This window comes from Oryctolagus cuniculus, chromosome 7 (genome assembly GCF_964237555.1).
Source record: "Oryctolagus cuniculus chromosome 7, mOryCun1.1, whole genome shotgun sequence".
Classification (NCBI taxonomy): domain Eukaryota; kingdom Metazoa; phylum Chordata; class Mammalia; order Lagomorpha; family Leporidae; genus Oryctolagus; species Oryctolagus cuniculus.
Genome location: NC_091438.1, coordinates 161,353,636 through 161,372,612, shown reverse-complemented (window position 1 = coordinate 161,372,612; position 18,977 = coordinate 161,353,636). Strand labels below are relative to the sequence as shown.

The window sequence follows — 18,977 nt, the reverse complement described above, 5'->3', positions numbered from 1 at the left end:
CTGGGGACATGGGGATGGAGGCAAATAAGGACGGTGCTGCAGTGACCAGCCCTGGAGATGGCCCCCAGCACCCCTGCCCCCGCCCCCCGGTCCCCTCCCCTCAGGGTCCCCTTCCTCGCGGTGCTAGGGTTGGGTGTTGCCACGCAGCCACAGGTAACGCCTCAGCCAACTGGAGATCAGACCCGTGGAGCCTCTGGGCTCGGGGCTGAGTGGGAACTGGAGGCAGCCACAGAAAGCCCATGGGTGCAGGGCCCCACCACCTGCACCTGTGCCCTGGGGTCAGCTTGAGTGTCAGGCTGGTGGGTGGGTGATGGGATGCGGACAAGAGGAGAGACCTCTAACAGCAAAGGAGACGCAGGGGAGGGGAACAGAAGATGCTGAGGGGAGTTGAGCATCCCAAGAGACTGCACCCCTGCAGAGCGAGGAGCCTGTGCCCGGCCCGTCTGCAGGGGCTGCTCATCCGCCCTCGACAGGCGGCACAGACAGCCAGGAGCAGCTGCCCCACCCACTCTGCAGGAGGCACACCCAGGCCTTGGGTCAGAGCCTTCTCTGCCCCATGCCTGGAGGGTTGGGGACCAGGCACGGACAGGTCCTGGTGCCCATGGCCCTCCCTGCTCACACACACACACGGGTTTCCACCCCTACTGTTATCCCATTTCACAGATGAAGAAACTGACCCAAGGTCACCCACCAAGAAGTGGCAGTTAGGACTGCAGCTAAGGGTCAGCCCAAAGCCCAGGGAGCAGGGACGGCCTTGCCCCCTTCCCGGGCACCGAGAGTGGCATCCCCTGGGGCTGCTCTGGGGCCCTCTGGGAGGGCCAGCCCCAGAGGGCGGAACGCTGCCAGAGGCTCGGGCAGGATTTCCGGTTAGAGACTGGCTCCCTCTCTGGCACTCGGAGAGCTGACCCGGAGGTCCATGCTGAGGGAAGGCTGCAGCCACCCACGCTCTCCTGAGCTCCAGAATCCACAGAGAAGGGCAGAGACGGCCGCCTGCGGGGGCTGGGCATTGGCCGCCAACTCCCGCTGGACTTGCGTTTCAATGCTAGGGATGTCCCTGAAACCCTGGCTCCCTGGGGCGCTAACATCACAGCGTGTGATGAGCCGGGCGCAGGCCACAGCATCTGAGGCTGGCTGGCTCCAGACCAAGCAGCTCTCGCACGTGTAGTGGGGGGGCCGGGGGCACGTGAGTGCCATGTCGGGCAGAGATTTGAGGACAAGTCCCCTGTGGCCGAGGCTGGAACTGTCAGCGTGCTTGCCTTCCCTTGGCGAAGCAAGTCACACGGCCACACCAAGACTGGGCCGGTTCAGCCTGCGTGTGCGCATGTGTGTGCCGAGGGGGCGGCAGAGACACACAGCAGAAGTCCTGCTTACGGGGAGAAGTGAGGACTCGGCGTCGATGGTTCAACCTCCCACTGCCGCCTCCTGCCTCCCCTGCAGAGCCGATGCCGGGTGCAGGGGCCGGAACACCCAGCTGACCAGAAAAGGCTGTCCCCCAGGCAAGCCAGGAGGGGTCTTGCATTGCTCTGTGTCCCTGCCCCTGGCTCCTGGGCTCACGTCTGTCCTTCCCCGCTGGTGTGCCGTCTCCTGGGTTCCTGAGTCCTTCCGTCTAAGGCACGAAGCCTCCGTCAGACCGGACAGGCCACAGAGTCCGCCTGGAATGCTGAGGGTGAAGGAATCAGAGGTGGGGACAGCCCGGCACGGCTGCCACCCACACCCCCAGACACACCGCCCCAGAGTAGCACAGCCACTTAGCGTGCGCTCCAGGGCAAAGCTGGGGGGGTGCGGGCAAGGCCCCCCTGCCTGCAGATGAGGGAAGGGAGGCTGGGGGGGGAGGCTGGGGAGAGCAAGCTCGTGTGGCCTGCTCGGGCCCTCGTGTCGGTCTGCCCTGACCCCGCCCCTTACACCGCCCACCTGTTTGACACCGGGCCTTTCCTCCTGTGTGGAAACCTGCTTGTTCCTGCCCAAACCAGCTTGTGGTTCCCACCAGGCTCTGCGGTTACAAAGCTGGAGTCAGGAGCCGGGCTCTGGTGTGGGACGCAGGTGTCTTAGCAGATGTCCCTTATTCCTTTTTCCTAAAAGAAAGTTACACAGAGAGAGAGGGAGAGAGAGAGAGAGAGAGGTCTTCCATCCGCTGGTTCACTTCCCAAGTGGCCGCAATGCCAGAGCTGCAATGATCCAGAGACAGGAGCCAGGAGCTTCTTCCAGGTCTCCCATGCAGTGCAGGGGCCCAAGGATCTGGGCCGTTCTCTACTGCTTTCCCAGGCCACAGCAGGGAGCTGGATCGGAAGTGAAGCAGCTGTGACTCAAACCGACGTCCATATGGAATGCTGGCACTGCAGGCATCGGCTTTACCCGCTACGCCACAGCGCCAGCCCCAGTGAGCAGATGTCTCAGCTGCTAGGCTGAACTCCACCCTGTACTCTGGAGTGTTTATTTATTATTTTTATTAGCTTTACATTCTTTTTTCAAAGACTTATTTATTTCTTTGAAAGGCAGAGCAACAGAGAGAGAAAAAGAACTTCTATTGACTGGTCCACTCCCCGAATGGCCACACAGCCAAGGCTAGGCCAGGGCAAAGCCAGGAGCCCGGAACTCCTACCCAGCTCTGCCTTATGGGTGGCAGGGGCCCAAGCACTTGAGGCACCACTCTGTGCCTTCCCCGGGTGCGTTAGCAGGAAGCTGGATGGGAAGCGGAACCGGCGCTCTTCTACGGGATGCTGGCGTGCAGGTGGCAGCCTAACCCCCTGCGCCCAACCCCAGCTCCCCATGAGAGATACTGTGGGACAGCGGGGGAAGGCGAGCACAGGTTCCTGTCGGTGATAGTGAACCGGTCGCCTGAGGTGTGACCGCGGGGCTCTGGTTACCTGCGGCAGGGTTCTCAGAAGATGCAGGCTGATGTGGTCGGGGGAGGCTTGGGAGCCTCAGCTCACTTTCCGAGGCTTCAGGGAATCGTGTGTCTGCTCTTTGAGGCGGGGAGAGGAACGGCAGGAAAGGAAGAGAGAACGCGGACCAGCAAGGCCGCAGGCGGACGGGCGGCGGCCAGGGTGAGCGTCCCGTGGTTCTCACTGTTCTGATTCCTCCAGCGTCTCTGAGCTTTGACGGTGTTCAGGATGACAAGCAGGGGAGGGGACAGGAGATGCAGGAAGCGCCTTTGGTGAGCCCGCAGGGCCGGTGTACGCGCCGGCTTCCCCGTGAGCTCAAAGCGTTTTCACTCCTCGCTTCTCTGCTACCGTGAGGAGGCGGGGCAGGGCCTCGTAGACCTCCCCGCTTCTGATATCATTGGGGGAGGGGTGGGTTCAAGGTCACATGTAGCCCACGTGGGAGTGCAGGCTCCCGGGGGACCCAGCCTGCACCCCAAGCTGCTGGGCTCCCCTCCTGTCCCGGGGCGCAGGGGGGCTTTAGAAGCCGTTCCCCCAAGGTGCGTGGTCACCGGGGTCTTCTCTGCCTGCCTCCCTCCAGCACGTGAGCTGTGCCAGCCTGGGCATCGCAGCCCACCCGCTCAGGTATCCGCTCCCCGGGATTGGCTGCTCCACAGGTGCAGTCGCTCCTGATTGGACGGTGGCAGCTGCAGACCGAGGCGGCCCTGCCCAGCCCCCAGCATTCTGGATGCAAAGCAGGGGCTGAGGAGAGCCCCCTCTCCTCCCTGAGAGGTGGCAGAGCGGCACGCTGGCCGGCAGCGCCGCGAGGAAGGAGACGGGCGCTGTGGGTGGCCTGCAGCTGCTTGTGAATGACTTCAGAGCAAGGCAGTGCCCGCCTGTGGCCGGAGTCTGACCTCAGGGCCAGCGCTTCTTGCAGTCCAGGCTAGGGAGTGGGACAGGGGCTTCCCTGGGGACGCCGCCCCACACGTGGCCTGTGGCTGCCCTGCGCACCCCACTGGGCAGAGGGGGCCTTGACGTCCAGGGAAGGCAGCAGGCAGATGGCCAGGCCCCCTGCTTCTCCCGTGCTCCCTCTCCAGGGGCCTTCAGCCGGCTGAGTCAGACTCGCTCATTGGTTGAGTCATTCACTCAGCAAATCTCTGCGGCGTGTCCGCCATGTGCCACAGCGGGGACCACAGCAGGCGGAACTGCTGCCTCCGTGGCCAGCACTGTGGTGGAACAAGTCGGGTGAGCGTGAGGTATGCTGTCAGGCGACACGCAACAGAGGTGAATAACAGGAAGGGGCCGGGGTGGTGTCGGCCCGGGGTGGCTGAATTAAGATCAGGTGTCCGGGAAGGACTACACGAGAAGGTGACCTTGGCTTAAAGAGGCAAAGGGGCAGGGAGGGGTGGCAGCTTGGGCGGCTCTTGGGGTCAGGAGCTGAGTTCAGGCAGGAGGCCGAGGAGCAGCCTGCTGATTCAGGGGCTCCCACCCCCACGCAGGGCCCCAGTGCACGGCCCTAGGGGTTGAAGCTGCAGGGGCCTGGGGCAGGCGGGCCTGCCGGCTGGCGTGAGGATTTGAGCTGTTACCCTGCATGGAAGTCTGAGCGAAGTCGGGAAGTGCTCTGACCTTCCGGCCCCCTGGAGACCACTGGGGTGCGGGCAGCAGTGGGAGACTGGGGTGAGGATGCAGGAGAGAAGGTGGGGGCCGTCCCCGGAGGAGAAGTAAAGAGCACGGGATGCGGTCTGAGCCTGGCCCGGGGGCAGGATGTGGACAGGGCCTGGCCCCTGTGGGGGGGTGGGGCTGCAGGTGGACGGGCTGGTCAGGAGCTCAGTGCCTGCCCGTGACTCCAGCTCCACGCCCCACAGAAGCAGCTGAGTGAATGGAGTCAGGGATCTGGGGGGCCCCCGGCGGAGATGGGGGCGCGGGGCCTGCCATGGAGCCACAGAGGTCAGGAAAGGAAAGAGGTGCAGGGCCAGAGCCCGGGCGGCTTCCAGAGCTGGGGACGGCAGCACTGGGATGAGTGGGAGGAGCCCAAGGAGACAGAGGTGGAGCCAAGGCGAGGGCACACAGGGCACCCCTGGGCTAGCACGGGAGGCTTCCCTGGCGTGGAAGTGGGCTGATGGGAGCTAGCTTGGGAGCCAGCAGGGGGGGCAAGGAGCTGCCGCGGACTTTCCTGTGAATGGGGGGGGGGGGTTAGCTCCATCAGGAAGGGGGTGGACCCAAGGAGCTGTGCTCTGGCGCTCGCCTTGAGTTGTGTGCAGAGCAAGGCTCCGCCAAGCAGGCAGCACTGGCCACAGCGACTCCGGGCAGCCAGGGGTCTGGCCACAGCCTGGCCACTTCCACGGGGAGCCAGAGCACCAGAGCCCGGGGGACGCTGGTGCTGGCCAGGGGGTCTGGGAGACTGGTTTCAGGCTGCTTGCGTCTTTTCAAGGCGAGGGGCGAGGGGCGGTGTGTTCGCGGAGGAGCTGGAAATTGGCGCTGTTGGACCGGGAGAAGTTTGCTGGGCCTTGGCAGATGTCCTGTACGGGGGCAGAGAGGGCGCACGGGCTCTCGGGCTGCCCCGCCCCGCGGCACACATGCAGCACCAGCCGTGCTGGGTCAGTGTAGTTGCAACTTGAAGCTGGGCAGATTTGGCCTCTGGCCTTGGCCTGTGGCCTCCAGACCAGTGGTTCTCAAAGCGTGGACCCTGGGCCAGCAGGGAACTTGTTCGAAGGGCACATCTTGGGCCTGCTCTCGTCTACAGAGCGAGAGACTCGGTCTCCTCACCATCTCAGCTACTCACTGGGTTTGTGATTCTAGAATCCCGAGCACCGCTGCCCCACCCCCACCACATGGCCTGTGGGCCTGCGTCCTCCACGGGGGCTCTCTGGGGGTCAGCCGCTCGGGCCAAGTCTGTTGCACCCGCAGGGGTCAGGCAGTGTTTTGTGCATTAGGGGACGGACCAATGGGAGTTTAATGCCAGATGGTTTTTTGTTTCTCGGATTTTTTTTTTTTTTTTTTTTTTTTGGTTTTTGGTTTTGGGGATTTTTTTGAGAGAGAGACAGAAAGACAGGGAGAGCTCCCAGATGCCTGGAACAGCCAGGAGCTGAGAACCCAATCCAAGGCTTCCCCGTGGTGGCAGGGGCACAGCCACTTGAGCCGTCACTGCCGCCGTCCACTGCACACAGTAACAGGAAGCTGCAGGCGGAGCAGAGCTGGACTGGAACCCAGGCGCCGTAATCCAGGACGCAGGTGGCGTGTTAGCCATCTTAAGATGCCAAGCAGCACCTTCACCTCCGCGCCACACGCCCACCCCGCCCGCCAGCTGTTGCGTGCGTTCTGTGAGCCCCGAGTGCCCTTAGAGTGAGATGCTGGGCAGGTGCCGGCCTCGCAGCCCCGCCCACGCCTGCGGACCCCCAGCTTTCCACAAGAGGGCACTGGACACTTCGGATTGCAGCGTCTGCCCCGGGGTTAGGGCTCTGCAGCCGCGTCCTGCATCCAGGCCGGTGAGCCGTTTCCTCGCAGACCTGGCTGGGTCGGAAGCTGGCTGGTGCCGCTGAGGACCAGGGACCCTGGAGGACCCACCGAGGGAAAGATGACCTGGAGGCCCGGTGTCTGCTCACCAGGTGTGGGCTCATGGGGCGCATTCCCCGGTGGCATCCTCGCAGCTCAGGAGGGACCCCGGGCGAGCCAGGAGCCCTCAGGTGAATGCCAGGCAAGCATCAGCTCCAGTTGCCTGAAGAATTTTTTTAAAGATATATTCATTTATTTGAGAGGCAGGGTTACAGACAGAGAGAGGGAGATCAGCTGGTTCACTCGCAAATGGCCACAAAGGCTGGAGGTGGGCCCATCTGAAGCCAGGAGCCAGGAGCTTCTTCTGGGTCTCCCACCTGGGTATAGACCCAGGCACGTGGGCCATCTTCCACTGCCTTCCCAGGCCGTTAGCAGGGAGCTGGATCAGAAGTGGAGCAGCCGGGACTTGAACCTGCGCCCGTATGGGATGCTGGCGCCGACCCCCTGCCTGAAGGATTGAAATGCACCTTATGCATGGTGTCTCTCATTCCCCACGAGATTCTAAAGCAGTGAGGGACGCTCACTGTCCCGTGTCGCCTGCTCCGTGGTCGCTGCGGGCTGCGTCTTCCCACCCTTGTCCCCGTCTTCCAGGCAGGTCCACACACGCCTGCTCTCAGCCCCACTCGCTGGGGACTCTGTTAGCAGCAGCTGCGCTGAGCCGCGTGGTGGGGGAGGGGAGGAGTGTCCTGAGCTTCTGGGAGCCAGGGATTCGGATTTGGGGAAAAGGAAGAGTCCATGAGCGAGGCCTGCAGGTCTGGGTGTCTGGTTAATTCCAGGGCCCCAGCACCCAGTGGGCAGAGCTGTGTCTTGAGCCGGGACCAACCCTTTGCCCATCAGAGCCAGGGCTCTTTCCTCCTTTCAGAAGCCACTCCCTGTACCAGGTGCAGGTGCTGTGGGAGTGAGACCTGCAACGTCCCTGCCCCCACAGAGCCCCCACCCCAGACCAGGGCGCAGGGTGGACCCCTGAGTGCAGTGGGCGGGCAGAAGAAACTCCATGCCGAGGCCCGGGAGGGAGGACACTTGGCTGCCGGGGAAGACCAGGGCACCTGGAGTCTGTGCATGTGCAGGGGCCAGAGACTGGAGACGGCACAGAGCCCTGGGAGGCCATGGCTGTGGGAGGGACACCGTGCCCAGAGCAGAGCCCTGGGAGGCCATGGCTGGGGGAGGGACACCGTGCCCAGAGCAGAGCCCTGGGAGGCCATGGCTGGGAGAGGGACACCGTGCCCAGAGCAGAGCCCTGGGAGGCCATGGCTGGGGGAGGGACACCGTGCCCAGATGTGCTCCAAAGTAGATGTCCTAGCTGCTGGGGGCGGGGGGCAGGAGTCCAGGGCTACGAGGGAGCAGGGAACAGTGAGGAGGCCGATCCAGGCATCAAGGGCAGGACCGAGATAGTAATGGAGGTGGGCTCACTGGGAGGGCGTGGCGTCTCCACTCATCTTCCATTGCTGTGGACAGTGCCACCACGGCCCTGGTGGGGGCAACAGTGCCTGTCCGTTGCCTGTGTCGGCCTGTCCTCGCCGTCACCAGCGCCTGAGCCTGGCTCCCTGACACGGCGCTGGGAGAACACGGCCCAGCGGCCTCTGGTGGGGACCCGACAGTGGGTGGTGGCGCAGCAGCAGATGGGCCGCGGGGACATCACGTGGTGAGACAGGGAGCAGAGCGGGGCGGGGGTCGGGCTTGGCCTTTCCATAACAGAGCACTCTCGTGGGAACAGAACAAACCGGGTCCCAGGAGCCCCCCCCGGGCCCCCCCTCTGAGAGCGTCTACCCCTCCACCGCACTGGACAGCAGACCACATCCGAACCACAGCAGCACCTCCCGCTTGCTCTGGGTCCGGAGCCGGCGTGGGCGGGGCCGGCACTGGAAGCCGAGCTAGGATCTGTGTCAGCTCCCAGGGTCACGTGGGAGATTCTGGCTTTGTGGGCTGTTGGGCTGAGGCCGCCCCTCCGTGCTGGATGTCGTCCAGGAGTCGTTCTCAGTTCCTGCCACAGGAACCTCTCCGGCCTGGCAGCTTGGGTCACCAGAGCCAGTGGGGAGAGTGCTGGCGAGACAGAGGTCACAGTCTGTGTCCCATCCCCAGAAGCCACAGCCGTCACCTCTGCCGTGGTGAGCCGGCTCGCAGCAAACCGCTGGCCCAGCCGCATTCCGGGGAAGGGAACCACATGAGGTGGGGATCCCAGGAGCCCGAGCCACCCGGGCTTCCAAAGAGCTGCCTGGCTCGGACGACGCCGTGGGCTGGAGCCAGGCCAGAGACGGCACTCGGGTGACCCTGGGTGCCGTGGGGCCTCCTCCTGGGAGGGGGGGAGTCAGGAGCACCCAGAGCCCTCTGCACAGTGGGGGTGACAGTTAGAACAGGAGGGAGGTGCGGAAGGACCCCTGCCGAGTCTGCCGGGAGCATGGAGTGATGGGGTAGGGTCCTTCATGAAGCCGGGACCCCTGCCCCCGGCGGGGGAGGGAAGCGGTGTCAGAGTCCTCCCCCAGCCGTCTCGTCTGGCCATCAGCCCACCTGAGCCAAGGGTCCATCCACCCAGTGTCGTCCTGACAGCCCCCCAGGCCCTGCGTGGAGCCCCTGCCCGCACCCGGCCGGTCTTTTCTAACCCCCCCCCCCCCGATGTGCTTTCCTTCCAGAACTTTCCCGGCGTGAACGAGCGAGCGGGTCTGGACGCGTGAGACCGGCTCCATGTACCCGGAATCGACCACGGGCTCCCCAGCCAGGCTGTCCCTGCGGCAGACGGGCTCCCCAGGGATGATCTACAGGTGACCCAACACCCCAGCCCCCCGAGGAGGGCCCCCGACCACTGCCTTTCCCAGGGCTGGGAGGTGCCCCTGGTGAGCAGCTCCCCACGAGGGAAAGAAGTTTGACAAACCACAGAGGAGAGTGCGAAGCCTCCCCCGGTGGGCCTGGGCCAGGGCAGACCCCTCTCTGCTCCCGGCTCTGCTCGAGTGTTCTCGAGGGAGGCCTTCCCAGCTGCTGCTCTTGCTTTTTAAGAAAGTGTTTATTTATTTAGAAAGTCAGGGTCACACAGAGAGAGAGAGGTCTTCCACCCGCTGGGCCTCAGTGGCCGGTGCTGGGCCAGGCTCTCGGCAGGAGCCAGGAGCTTCATCTGGGTCTCCCACGTGGGTAGCGGGAGCCTGAGCACGTAGACCATCTTCCGCTGCTTTCTCAGGCCATTATCAGAGCTGAGGGTGGGGGGAGAGTGGAGCAGCCGGGACTCGAACCAGCACCCATGTGGGATGCCGGCGTCACAGGGGGTGGCTTTACCCTTGCGCCACGCCACCAGCCCCCTTCCCAGCTTCTGTCTCACACTTTCACACGAGGGCTCCTGTGGCCTCTGGGGTACCCCAGCTCCTCCAGCAACCCGCGCGAGGCTCACAGCCCGGCTGCCCTCGAGGGAGGCTGCATCCTGGCCCAGCTCTGCACAGCAGGCAGCGGCAACCCAGCAGGGCCGGCCCGCAGACGGCTGCGTCACCGCCGTCAGAGCGTGGGCAGGACCCCAGCACCCATACTGGGGAAGCAGGGCTCTCCTAGGTATTGAGTGGGACCTGAGTCCAGGACGGCGTCCGTGGAAACGACCCGGGAAGAAGGGTCCCCGAAAGAGCTGTCGTCACCCACAGAGGCAGTGGCGCAGGGCCGCCGGGCGCCCCCTGGTGAGGGTTTGCAGCCCTTGTCCATTGCTAGGCATGTTCTGAGGCTTATAAAAGCCAGACAGACAGAGCTGGGGCGGGGGCGGGGAGGATTAAAGCCAAGCAAGAGGATCCCTTAGTGTTCAGAGGGCTTGGGCTCCCTGCCTCTGCCCGCACGGCCACTGGGTGGCGCTGCTGCAGAGCGTGTGGCCGCAGCCGCACATCCTCGGAGAGAGCCAGGCAGGCGGGTGGGTGGGGGCCGTGGGGTGTGCCGTGCGGCTGCTGCCCCCTGAGCTGGCACGTCTGTGGCTAACGCCAACTGTGGACTCTCTCTCCTCTCTCCCTCTCCCTTTTTCTCTTTCCTCCATTGCTGTCCGAAGTACTCGGTATGGGAGCCCCAAAAGACAGCTCCAGTTTTACAGGTAATCAGCCCTTTTTTCCCGAAACCCAGCAGGCTGAAGGCGAGGGCGTGGGCTCCGTGCGGCCCGGCGCGGTCTCCGATGCCAGCCAGGCTCTGCCTGTCTCTCCCAGTGCCCACTCGCGTGGGCAATGTCCTGAAGGAAATACCGAGTGCGTGGTGATGCACTTGCTGTGTGCTCTGACTTGAGCTAGTGGACGTCCTGTGCCTGGTTCGCTCTCGGCCAAGTGCTCGCCCGCCAGAGGGAGGAGGGGCCACGCTGCTGCCTCTGCAGAGGACAGGGGCTCGGAGCACGCGGGCTGCTCGTAGGCTAAGCCTTCTTGGGTGGGGTGGGGGTACCCATGTCCCTTGAGTGAGGGCCAGGGTGACTTGGTGACATCTCTATGCGTTTTCCTGCTGGTGAATTAGCCAGCCAAGGGCCCCAGCAGGCCGTGGCACGGAAGAGCCAGGCTTCTGGCCGCGGGCTCTCCTAGGCCAGTGCATCCCTCCCTCCCTGTACACCGCCGTCCTCGCACCTGCCAAGTGGGGAAACACCTGGGAGGGTGATGCGCCCTTCTTGGGACGCCTCCAACTGTAGGAGGCAGAACGCCAGGCTTGTCTGGTGCCCATGGGCGGCCAGCCCCGCCAGCCGTGGCACTGCGTGGAGAGTGGGTGCAGCTCTGGGTGCTACCACTGAGTGGTGGCTCCAGGCCTGGGAGTCTGCCAGCTCCCCAGCATCATGCCACACCGGGGGCATTTGTCCCGGATGGGCAAGGAGTCTGGGGCCGTGGGTGCTGGGGTCAGCAGCGGGTGCCGGGGTCGGCTTTGGATTTCCGTTCAGCGTTTTCCTCCCCGCAGCCTTGGGCTCTGTGACGGTGACAGTGGTCCTGGGTCCCCAGGCTGGCTCAGTGCCTCCTGGGAGGTCTCATCTCTGGCAGAGCGCGCAAAGACGCGGCCGGTTCTTGGTCACTACTCAATTCCCGCTACTTGAGATCTTGCCTGAACTAGCTGGGTCCCAGCCTGAGCCTGTGAGCGCTGTGTCGGGTGAAATGTGTGTGTCGTCCTGGATTATGTCGTAATGCGCATGTGGCAGTCATGCCGGGGCACTGGACCAGTGAAACACAGCCTGGACTGCATCTTCAGAGAGCTGGGGCCAGAGGGAGGGTGGGGGGCAGGTGCGGGCTGGAGCTGCCAGTGTGACCGAGCTGGAGTGAGAGTCACTCCAAGGTCCGCAGCCCACGGGTCACCGAGTGAACACCTCCTCCCCGTGCTCAGCCCCGTGTTCCGGTGCCCTGGGGCTCTGGCCGCGCTGCCCTGTGGGTGTCAGGTGGGGTTTCTCCACGTGGACACTCGTGGCTGTCGTGGCTCTCACGGTGACTTCCAAGGGCTGGGAGCTTTGCTTGTTTAACAGACTGGGTGCCAAGCCCAGTGGGGCGCCCCCGTCACCGGGCGGGCACTAACCATGGCTGCGGCCGGTTGCCTAAGGGACTTCAGCCTGGCATCCTACTAGGGCAGAGGAGTCCTGGGGGTGTGCCCTCCAGCAGCTCCCAGGCTGGTGGGGGGGTAGGAGCCTGCGTCGGTCAGCTGTGCTCTACGCGACACGGAGCAAGCAAGCCTGGAACTCAGCGATCCTTGCCCATTGGTCCGTGGGCTGCCTCGAGTCTGCTCCTCTGGGCGGGCCCAGGTGGTCTCCCTCCCTCCATCCTGCCTCACTGGGCCCGCCCAGGCCCTCTCGTGGCAGACATGCTGGAGGAGAAGCAGTGTGCACTGTCTCTGCGGCCACCGTGGGGACCGGGACTCAGCCCTCTGCTCGCATCCTTTTGGCCAAAGCAAGACTCATGACGAAGCCTAAAGTCACAGGGCGGGAAAGCAAATCCCCCCACCCCGCCGCCACCACTGCGAGTGGGGAGGACACCCAAGTCCCACGGACAAAGTCGTGGCTGCAGAGAGCGGACAAGCATGCAGTGTGCCCCAGAACCAAGGAGCTTGAACCACGTTTGGAAGGCAGAGTGAGCCGTGGGGCAGATCCCAGGTGCTGGTGGGCTCCCAGGAGGGGTGGCCACAGCCAGAAGAGAGCCGGGAAGGCTTCCTGGAGAAGGCAGCATGAGAGCTGAGCTGGACCCCAAAGGCTGGGTGCACAGAGACCAGGAGGAACAGTCCAGTAGATGCAAAACCTACAACCACAGGTGTGGGCAGAGGGTCAGTACGCAGATGGGGCCAGCAGGGCTGTGGTGGACACAGGCCAGGAAGGGAGGAGCCCAGCTGAGCCGCAGGAACAGCAGAGGAGAGGCCAAGGGTGCCAGGTTGAGACCCAGGTGTCGGGCCACATCCCGGGGAGAGGGAGAGCGAGGAGGTGCCCAGGGCTGGAGACGGGCACATTAGGCTAAGGGCCACGGCCCGGCACAGAGCACGGGGCCTCCCACTGCTCGGGGGGTGACGCAGAGGACAGCCCTCCCAGCGCAGTCTCCCCATCCCAACTCTGCGTCCTCTGCAGTCTCTGGTCTCCTGCACCCCTGCTCGGTGTCTGGGGCACCACCTTCCTGTCCCCAGCCCCCGAGACAGCCAGTGGCTGTCCATTCGTTCACTGTGGGACAGACAGCTCCGCCTCGTCCAAAGTCCCACCGGCACCGGTTCTCTGGCTGGGAGGCGGCGTGAGGCTGGCGTCCTGGGTGGCAGGCAGTGCCCCGGGGGCCACAGCATTTAGCCTCACCCCAAAGCATTTCCCAAACCCTGGCCAGGACGTGTGCTGTGCAGAGGGCCTCCCGGGCCCCTGCCTGGAGGGAGTGGTCACACAGTAGCCAAGCAGCAGGCTTCTGGAACCTTCCAGCCATACAGAGGTGCAGGCAGTATACGATGCACCAGTCTGGAGCACATCCCCGTGGAGGCGTGACCTCACCCGACCCCAGCCCCTTTGCTGTGGGTGGTGGTCAACCTCCCAGCCCCTCCCCCCCGCCGCCAGAGTTTGGGACTGGATTGGGCAGAAGCTGCGGGCTCTGTGTCCTGCACGCATACAGCAGGCTCTGGCAGGCAGGGCCAGTGGGGGATGTAAGAGGGGCTGGAGGCGACAGCAAGACCCCCGCCCCAGGCTGCACCCCAGGCCTGCCTGCCAGCAGCCAGCCCAGCCAGGCTGCACCGCGGAGCTGCACTGCCCAGACTTTCAGGGGAAGAGGCGCTCGTGAATAATTCAGCCTCGTTCGCGGAGACGAAACGCCCTAATAGAACTAATGGGCTCGCTGCCTCCAAAGCCGACCCTTGGGGGACTCGCCTCGTTCACCAATTGCTTCAGAGGCTCCGCAGTGACACCGCCTAATGAAAACGCCACGGCGCCAAGCCTCGGAGCGCCCGATCCCCACCAGCTAGCCGGAGGCCTCCTTAGCGGGCGGCGCCCACGAAGGCAGGTGAGTGCTCCCTCGCGCCCAGGAGCGGCCAGACCACGCAGGCCCCTTCTCAGGAACTGAAAGCGGACCAAGGGGAAGAAAGCAGGGGCGCTCCGGGCTGATCTGAAAGGAGGCCCCCTGCGGTTATTTTTTCAAAGCGGAAACCCTCAGAGCGATCCGGCCAGGGGCAGGTGTGAGATGGCCGCGCCAGCGGTGGGGCGGGAGGGTGGACAGGTTCCGCCGGGCAGCAGGGCAGCACCGCTGCGCTGGTTCTTACACCTGAGCCCGCGAGCCACCCGGACCCGACCCGCGTGCCGGTCCGCTTGCCTGTGTGCTGGGGACGCGCTGGGCCCCCACACGGAGGGTCAGACCCAGGGTGTGCCCGGCCGCTGTTGGGGAGCACGTGCCTGCGGGGCAGGGGGTGCTTGTCTGGGCCTCGGTTTGCTGGGGGGGGGGTGCTGTGCGCTGGGCGCCCTGTGTGCACTGTGTGGCCGTGGCCTGGAACGGTAGCAGCCTCCCCCGCTTCCCGTTTCCGCTTCCAAGAACTGTGGCTGGCCCCGGGGTGTCCGAGCAGTGCCGTCCTCTAACCAGGCCACGCAGGCCTCCTCAGCAGACGTGCACGCGTCTGGTCCACTTCAGTGGCTCAGGGTAAACAGACCCCGAGTCGGAAATCCAGGGAGAGGCCTGGGGGCAGCAACTCCTGCTGACTTAATGAGGTCAGGTCTGGCTTTCCTGCTCCGCGTCGCCATGTTCATCCACCTGGGCTCCCCCGGGGCCCCCAGCCGACTAGAATAGACCGGCAACGGGCAGGCCACAGAAAGAGCTCCCGGCTGCCGGGTAATCGGCAGTGACTACCGCGGAGGGGGCCGAGGGGCGGGAGGGCCGCATCAGAGCTGGGACAGCTCACTCTAGAAAGTCCCTGGGATGCTGTCACTCAGAGGTCAGGGGTCACTGTGCCGGGGAAGCAGGGGGCCGAGGCAGTCCCCCCCCCCCAAACAAAGAGCAGGCCCTCCCCCTCCCTGGCAGGGTCTTGCCTGGAGCCTTGCATCCATGGGTTGGCTCCTGCCAGACCTAACCTCAGAAAAGCCCAGGCTGCAGCCCCAGCCAGCAGGGGGCGGTCTGGCACAACTGGACTTCATCCTCTGTGCCCAGACAGTCCCGGGCAGTGCCAGGGACCACCAGAGCTCCTGGGGCCATTTTTCCTCCCCACGGAGGCTCCCCCAGCTCCTTCCCAGAGCCAGGCCCCCTCAAGGACCACAGTGCCAGGCTGCCACACTCGCCCAGCCCCCGCCTCTCTGCCCACGAGTCCCCTGTCCAGAGCCCGGTCCTGCACCAGGGCTACACTCAGAGCAGAAGGCTGCAGGGCTCCTGGGCCGTGAGATGAGTGGTAAGGAAAGGTCTCCAGCCCTGGGCCACCTCTGAGTCCTGGCCCCTGCTCTCCCCCACCTGTCAGGAGCGTCTGTCCCCCGCGAGAAGGGGCAACTGGTAGCGCCTGTGCTATGTCCTATTGAAAACGTCCTGGCTCACTCGTGGTTCCTGCAGCCTGTGGCACCAGGCCCCTCCCAGAGGTTCCCAAGTGGTGTCACCGAAGCCAGAAGCGCCACCACCACTGCTCCCGGCTGCATTGCTGGCTGGGACCCAGCCCCCCGGCAGCCTGGGGCAGTGGGCTCCGCCCAGCTCACTTCACAGCCATGGACGCTGAGGCTCCGAGGGGCCAGGGTGCCTGCTGGGTCATGCTGTGAGTGGCGACAGCCAGGGCTGCCCCCGGCCAGAACACTGGCGCCGAGCCAGGCTCTCACCCCGCCCCAGGGCCCCGGCTGCATTCCCAGAGCCCAGCCAGAGCCAAGCTGCTCCCTGTGGGTAGCGCCTTGAAAGCTAATGGCTATTGACCGGGGCCCGGCTGGGCCTGGCGAGGAAGGAGCGGTCCCTGCCTTTCGGGAAGAGCCTGCAGCTGCAGCCCGCCCGGTGGCCGCCCCCCGACCCCAGCCCCAGGGAAGGAAGAGTCGACTCCGCACGGCCAGCCCAGGAGCAGCTGCCTGATGCCACCCTGTGTGCCTGGAGCGAGGGCCGTGGCCAGCAGGCGGGGAGGGGGACTGGTGCTGCTGCCCGGGTACTCAGTGGCCCCCTGTCTGAGATGGACCGCACGTCAACCCCAGCCCCTGGGTAGCTCCCGACTGATTCTCCCAGGGCATGGGGCTTTTCACACCACTTCAGCATCCGCAGGGCCCCGTCCTCATACGAGCTCCATGGCAAACTCAAGTCCCGGTGTGGGAGCCACCCCCGGCCCCAACACATCGCAGTCTGCCCCTCCCCTGCCCGGAAATCTCAGTGACAGCCCCCCCCCCCCGCTGGCCCTCCACAGCCCAAAGCCCCTGCTGTGTGCACTGGGGGGCACTGCCACTCAGAGGGAGGGGTCGGCCCATCTGGGAAGGCAAGAGTGACAAACCCAGCACCAGGGGGCGACATCACAGCAGGGATGGGAGTGCCTGGTGGGCTGGGCCGAGGCTCTGATGGGAGCAGTAGGACTGCCGGGGCCGTGCCCTAAGACAAGGCTGTGAGTGGTGGGCACAGCCGCTGTCCCCGGGGAGGTGCTGGCTGCCCAGCCCTGCCCAGCGTGGCCGCTGCTCCACTGCCTGCCCAGGCTCCTCCGTCCCGCCTTGCCCACTGACCTCTCCAGCTGTGCTTGCATAGGTTCAACGACCCTTTCCGGGCCTGTGCTCTGAGCCACGCCCTGTGCTGGGTGGGACGGGACGGACGTGAGTGACAGATCCTGAGACAGGAATGGACAGACGTGCTTGCAGAGAAACCTTGGGGGAAGGAGCGGCTCTGGGCTCGCTCCCCAGGGACACCCGGGCCAAGCCCCTGAAGGACAGCCAGGCTGGCCCTGCATTGCAGAAGGATCCAGCAGCACACAGAGCGCATCGCAGAGTCCTGCCGGCTACAGGGATGGGTGGCCGCTTCCGTCCTGCCGGCTACAGGGATGGGTGGCTGCTTCCGTCGCAAGTCCCCCGATGTTGGACACTTCGGTTGTTTCTGGTTGCCGAGGGCGGGTGCTTGTCAGCTCGGCACGTGCCAGCTTTAACACTTCCCCAGCCCAACTAAACCCAGCTCCCCAGGCCACCCGCACCCCCCCACACTGCTCAGCGTCCCCGTGCGGAACCTCGTGGGCTGTGCCCTCCTGGGTCAGCATGGAGTCCAGAGAGTTCAGTGGGCACAGCGGGCAGAGGGCAGAGGGCGTGCTGTGCGGGTGGTGCCCCCCCTTGATGGGGCTTGTGAACACGCGGCCCCCCTGGGGTGCACTGGCCTCCGGCAGAATGGCGCTGCAATTTGCTTCGACCATGGGTGCGGCTCACGCTGCGTCCCTGGTACAGCCCCTACCTGGCTTGACCCGGGACACCTGAAGAGGGCGCTGTGACACAGCCCTCGGCGTCGGGGCTTGGGCTGTGCATGCTCTGAGGCTTTCCTGCCCGGAATGCGGCTTGGCCTGTGCTTGTCCCGCGGCTCAGCCAGACTCCCCCGCACAGGACCGAGAAACTCACAACAAAGGGTGTTTACGTACAGGGCCCGAGCCCCTCCCCAGGCACCGAGACCCCTCCAGAAGATCCCGCCACAGCCGCCCTCCCCCTGGGGCTGGCCAGCCAGCCTGGGGCAGGGCACTGACGCTCAGCCTTTCCCGCCCGCACGGTGCTGGCTCCCGGGCCAGGCAGCACCATGTTGTCCATGACGTACAGCGAGAGCCTGCGCAGCGTGAGCAGCAGGTGCCACTCGGACTGGGCCCTGCACCCCGTCCGCCAGACGGACACGCTGGAGCTGCAGCGGTTGCGGGAGGTGCGGGCGGCCGCCCAGGCCAGGAACATGGAGAGCTTCCTCCGCATGCACGGCCTCTCCCTGGACAGCTGCACCGCCCAGCGCACGGGCATGAAGTATCGGTAAGGGCTGGGCAGGGCTGGGGCGGGCAGTCCCTGGGTCATCGCAGGAGGCCTGAGAGCAGGGGGTGCAGCCCAGGAAGCCCTGACCACAGTTTTGTTGTCTATTGGAGTAGCCGGTCTGCATTTTTAAATTCCAACCACATTCAAAATGTGGAAAGAGGAAAAGGAGAGTGTCGTAGCCCTGTGTGTCCAGAGGTGGGGTTCGGTCGCCCTCCATGGAAACAGGTCCGCCTGTGGGGAGAACTTTGCAGAAGGGGCCAACATTCTGCTTCACTTGTGTCTTGCAACCTCCCTGGGACAGATCCGCTACTAGGAGTTGATAAAACGTGATTTAGTGAAAATAGGCAGCTCTTCATTGCCAACAACAAATCCACTCTGGCAGCAGAAGTCCAGGTCGTACTCTGGGGGCACGGGAGTTGTCTGTCATAGTGTTGGTAGAGTGTGCTGTCTTTGTGGGAAGTGGTTTTCAGCAAGTGGCCCCTGGATTGGTGACATCGAACTGTAGCTCTCGGAGCAAAGCCGTGCACGGAGTGTCCCCAGTCTCGATGTTCTCAGAGCCTCAACAGGACCTTCTGTTTAGCTCGCCCAGCTCTGGGTTCAGCACCAGGGACAGCGCTCCGGCTGTTCCAGCGTCTCTGAGAGAAAACCTGGGGAAGTGACGCAAGGGCCTGGGAGCAGGCGGCGTTTCTGCTCCTAACCCCTGTGGATCGCCCCCTGCGCCTCTCGGGGACAGGCCCTTGGCAGAGCCCCACCCAGTCCCTTACACCTGCCAGACATGGCAAAGGAAAATACAGGCGGCCCAGCCACATTCTTGTTTCAGACGAACAGCGAAAACTGTTTCAGTATAAACGCGTCCCCTGCAGTATTCATTGTTTATCTGAAGTCCAGGGTTTTTTTTTTTAAAGATTTATTTATTTTGAGAGGCAGAGTTACAGACAGGGAGAGGAAAAGACAGAGAGTTCTTCCATCCACTGGTTCACTCTCCAAGTGACCGCAACAACATTGCTGGGCCAACCTGAAGCCAGGAGCCAAGAGCTTCTTCTGGGTCTCCCACGTGGGTGCAGGGGCCCAAGCATTTAGGCCATCTTCCACTGCTTCCCCAGGGAGAGGGCTGGATTGGAAGTGGAGCAGCCAGGACTCAAGCCGGTGCCCATATAGGATGCCCATGCCACAGGCAGAGACTTAACCTTCTTCGCCACAGCACTGGCCCCAAAGTTCAGGTTTAGCTGGGGCTCCTGGGT

The 18,977-nt window shown here is 64.4% G+C and overlaps 1 protein-coding gene across 7 annotated transcripts in view; it reads left to right on the top strand.

Annotated features, from left to right (window-relative positions):
- Positions 1-18,977, top strand: part of KCNAB2 (potassium voltage-gated channel subfamily A regulatory beta subunit 2) — an 83,155-nt gene that overhangs the window by 26,784 nt on the left and 37,394 nt on the right. For 2 of the 7 annotated variants that reach the window (XM_051841107.2, NM_001171057.1), the window contains 2 exon segments: positions 9,038-9,166; positions 10,414-10,455. The exons of 1 other annotated variant lie outside the window; for it this stretch is intronic. In XM_051841107.2, the coding sequence (XP_051697067.1) occupies positions 9,090-9,166; positions 10,414-10,455 (119 nt within the window). In that variant the 5' untranslated portion in view covers positions 9,038-9,089. 7 annotated transcript variants of the gene reach the window in all.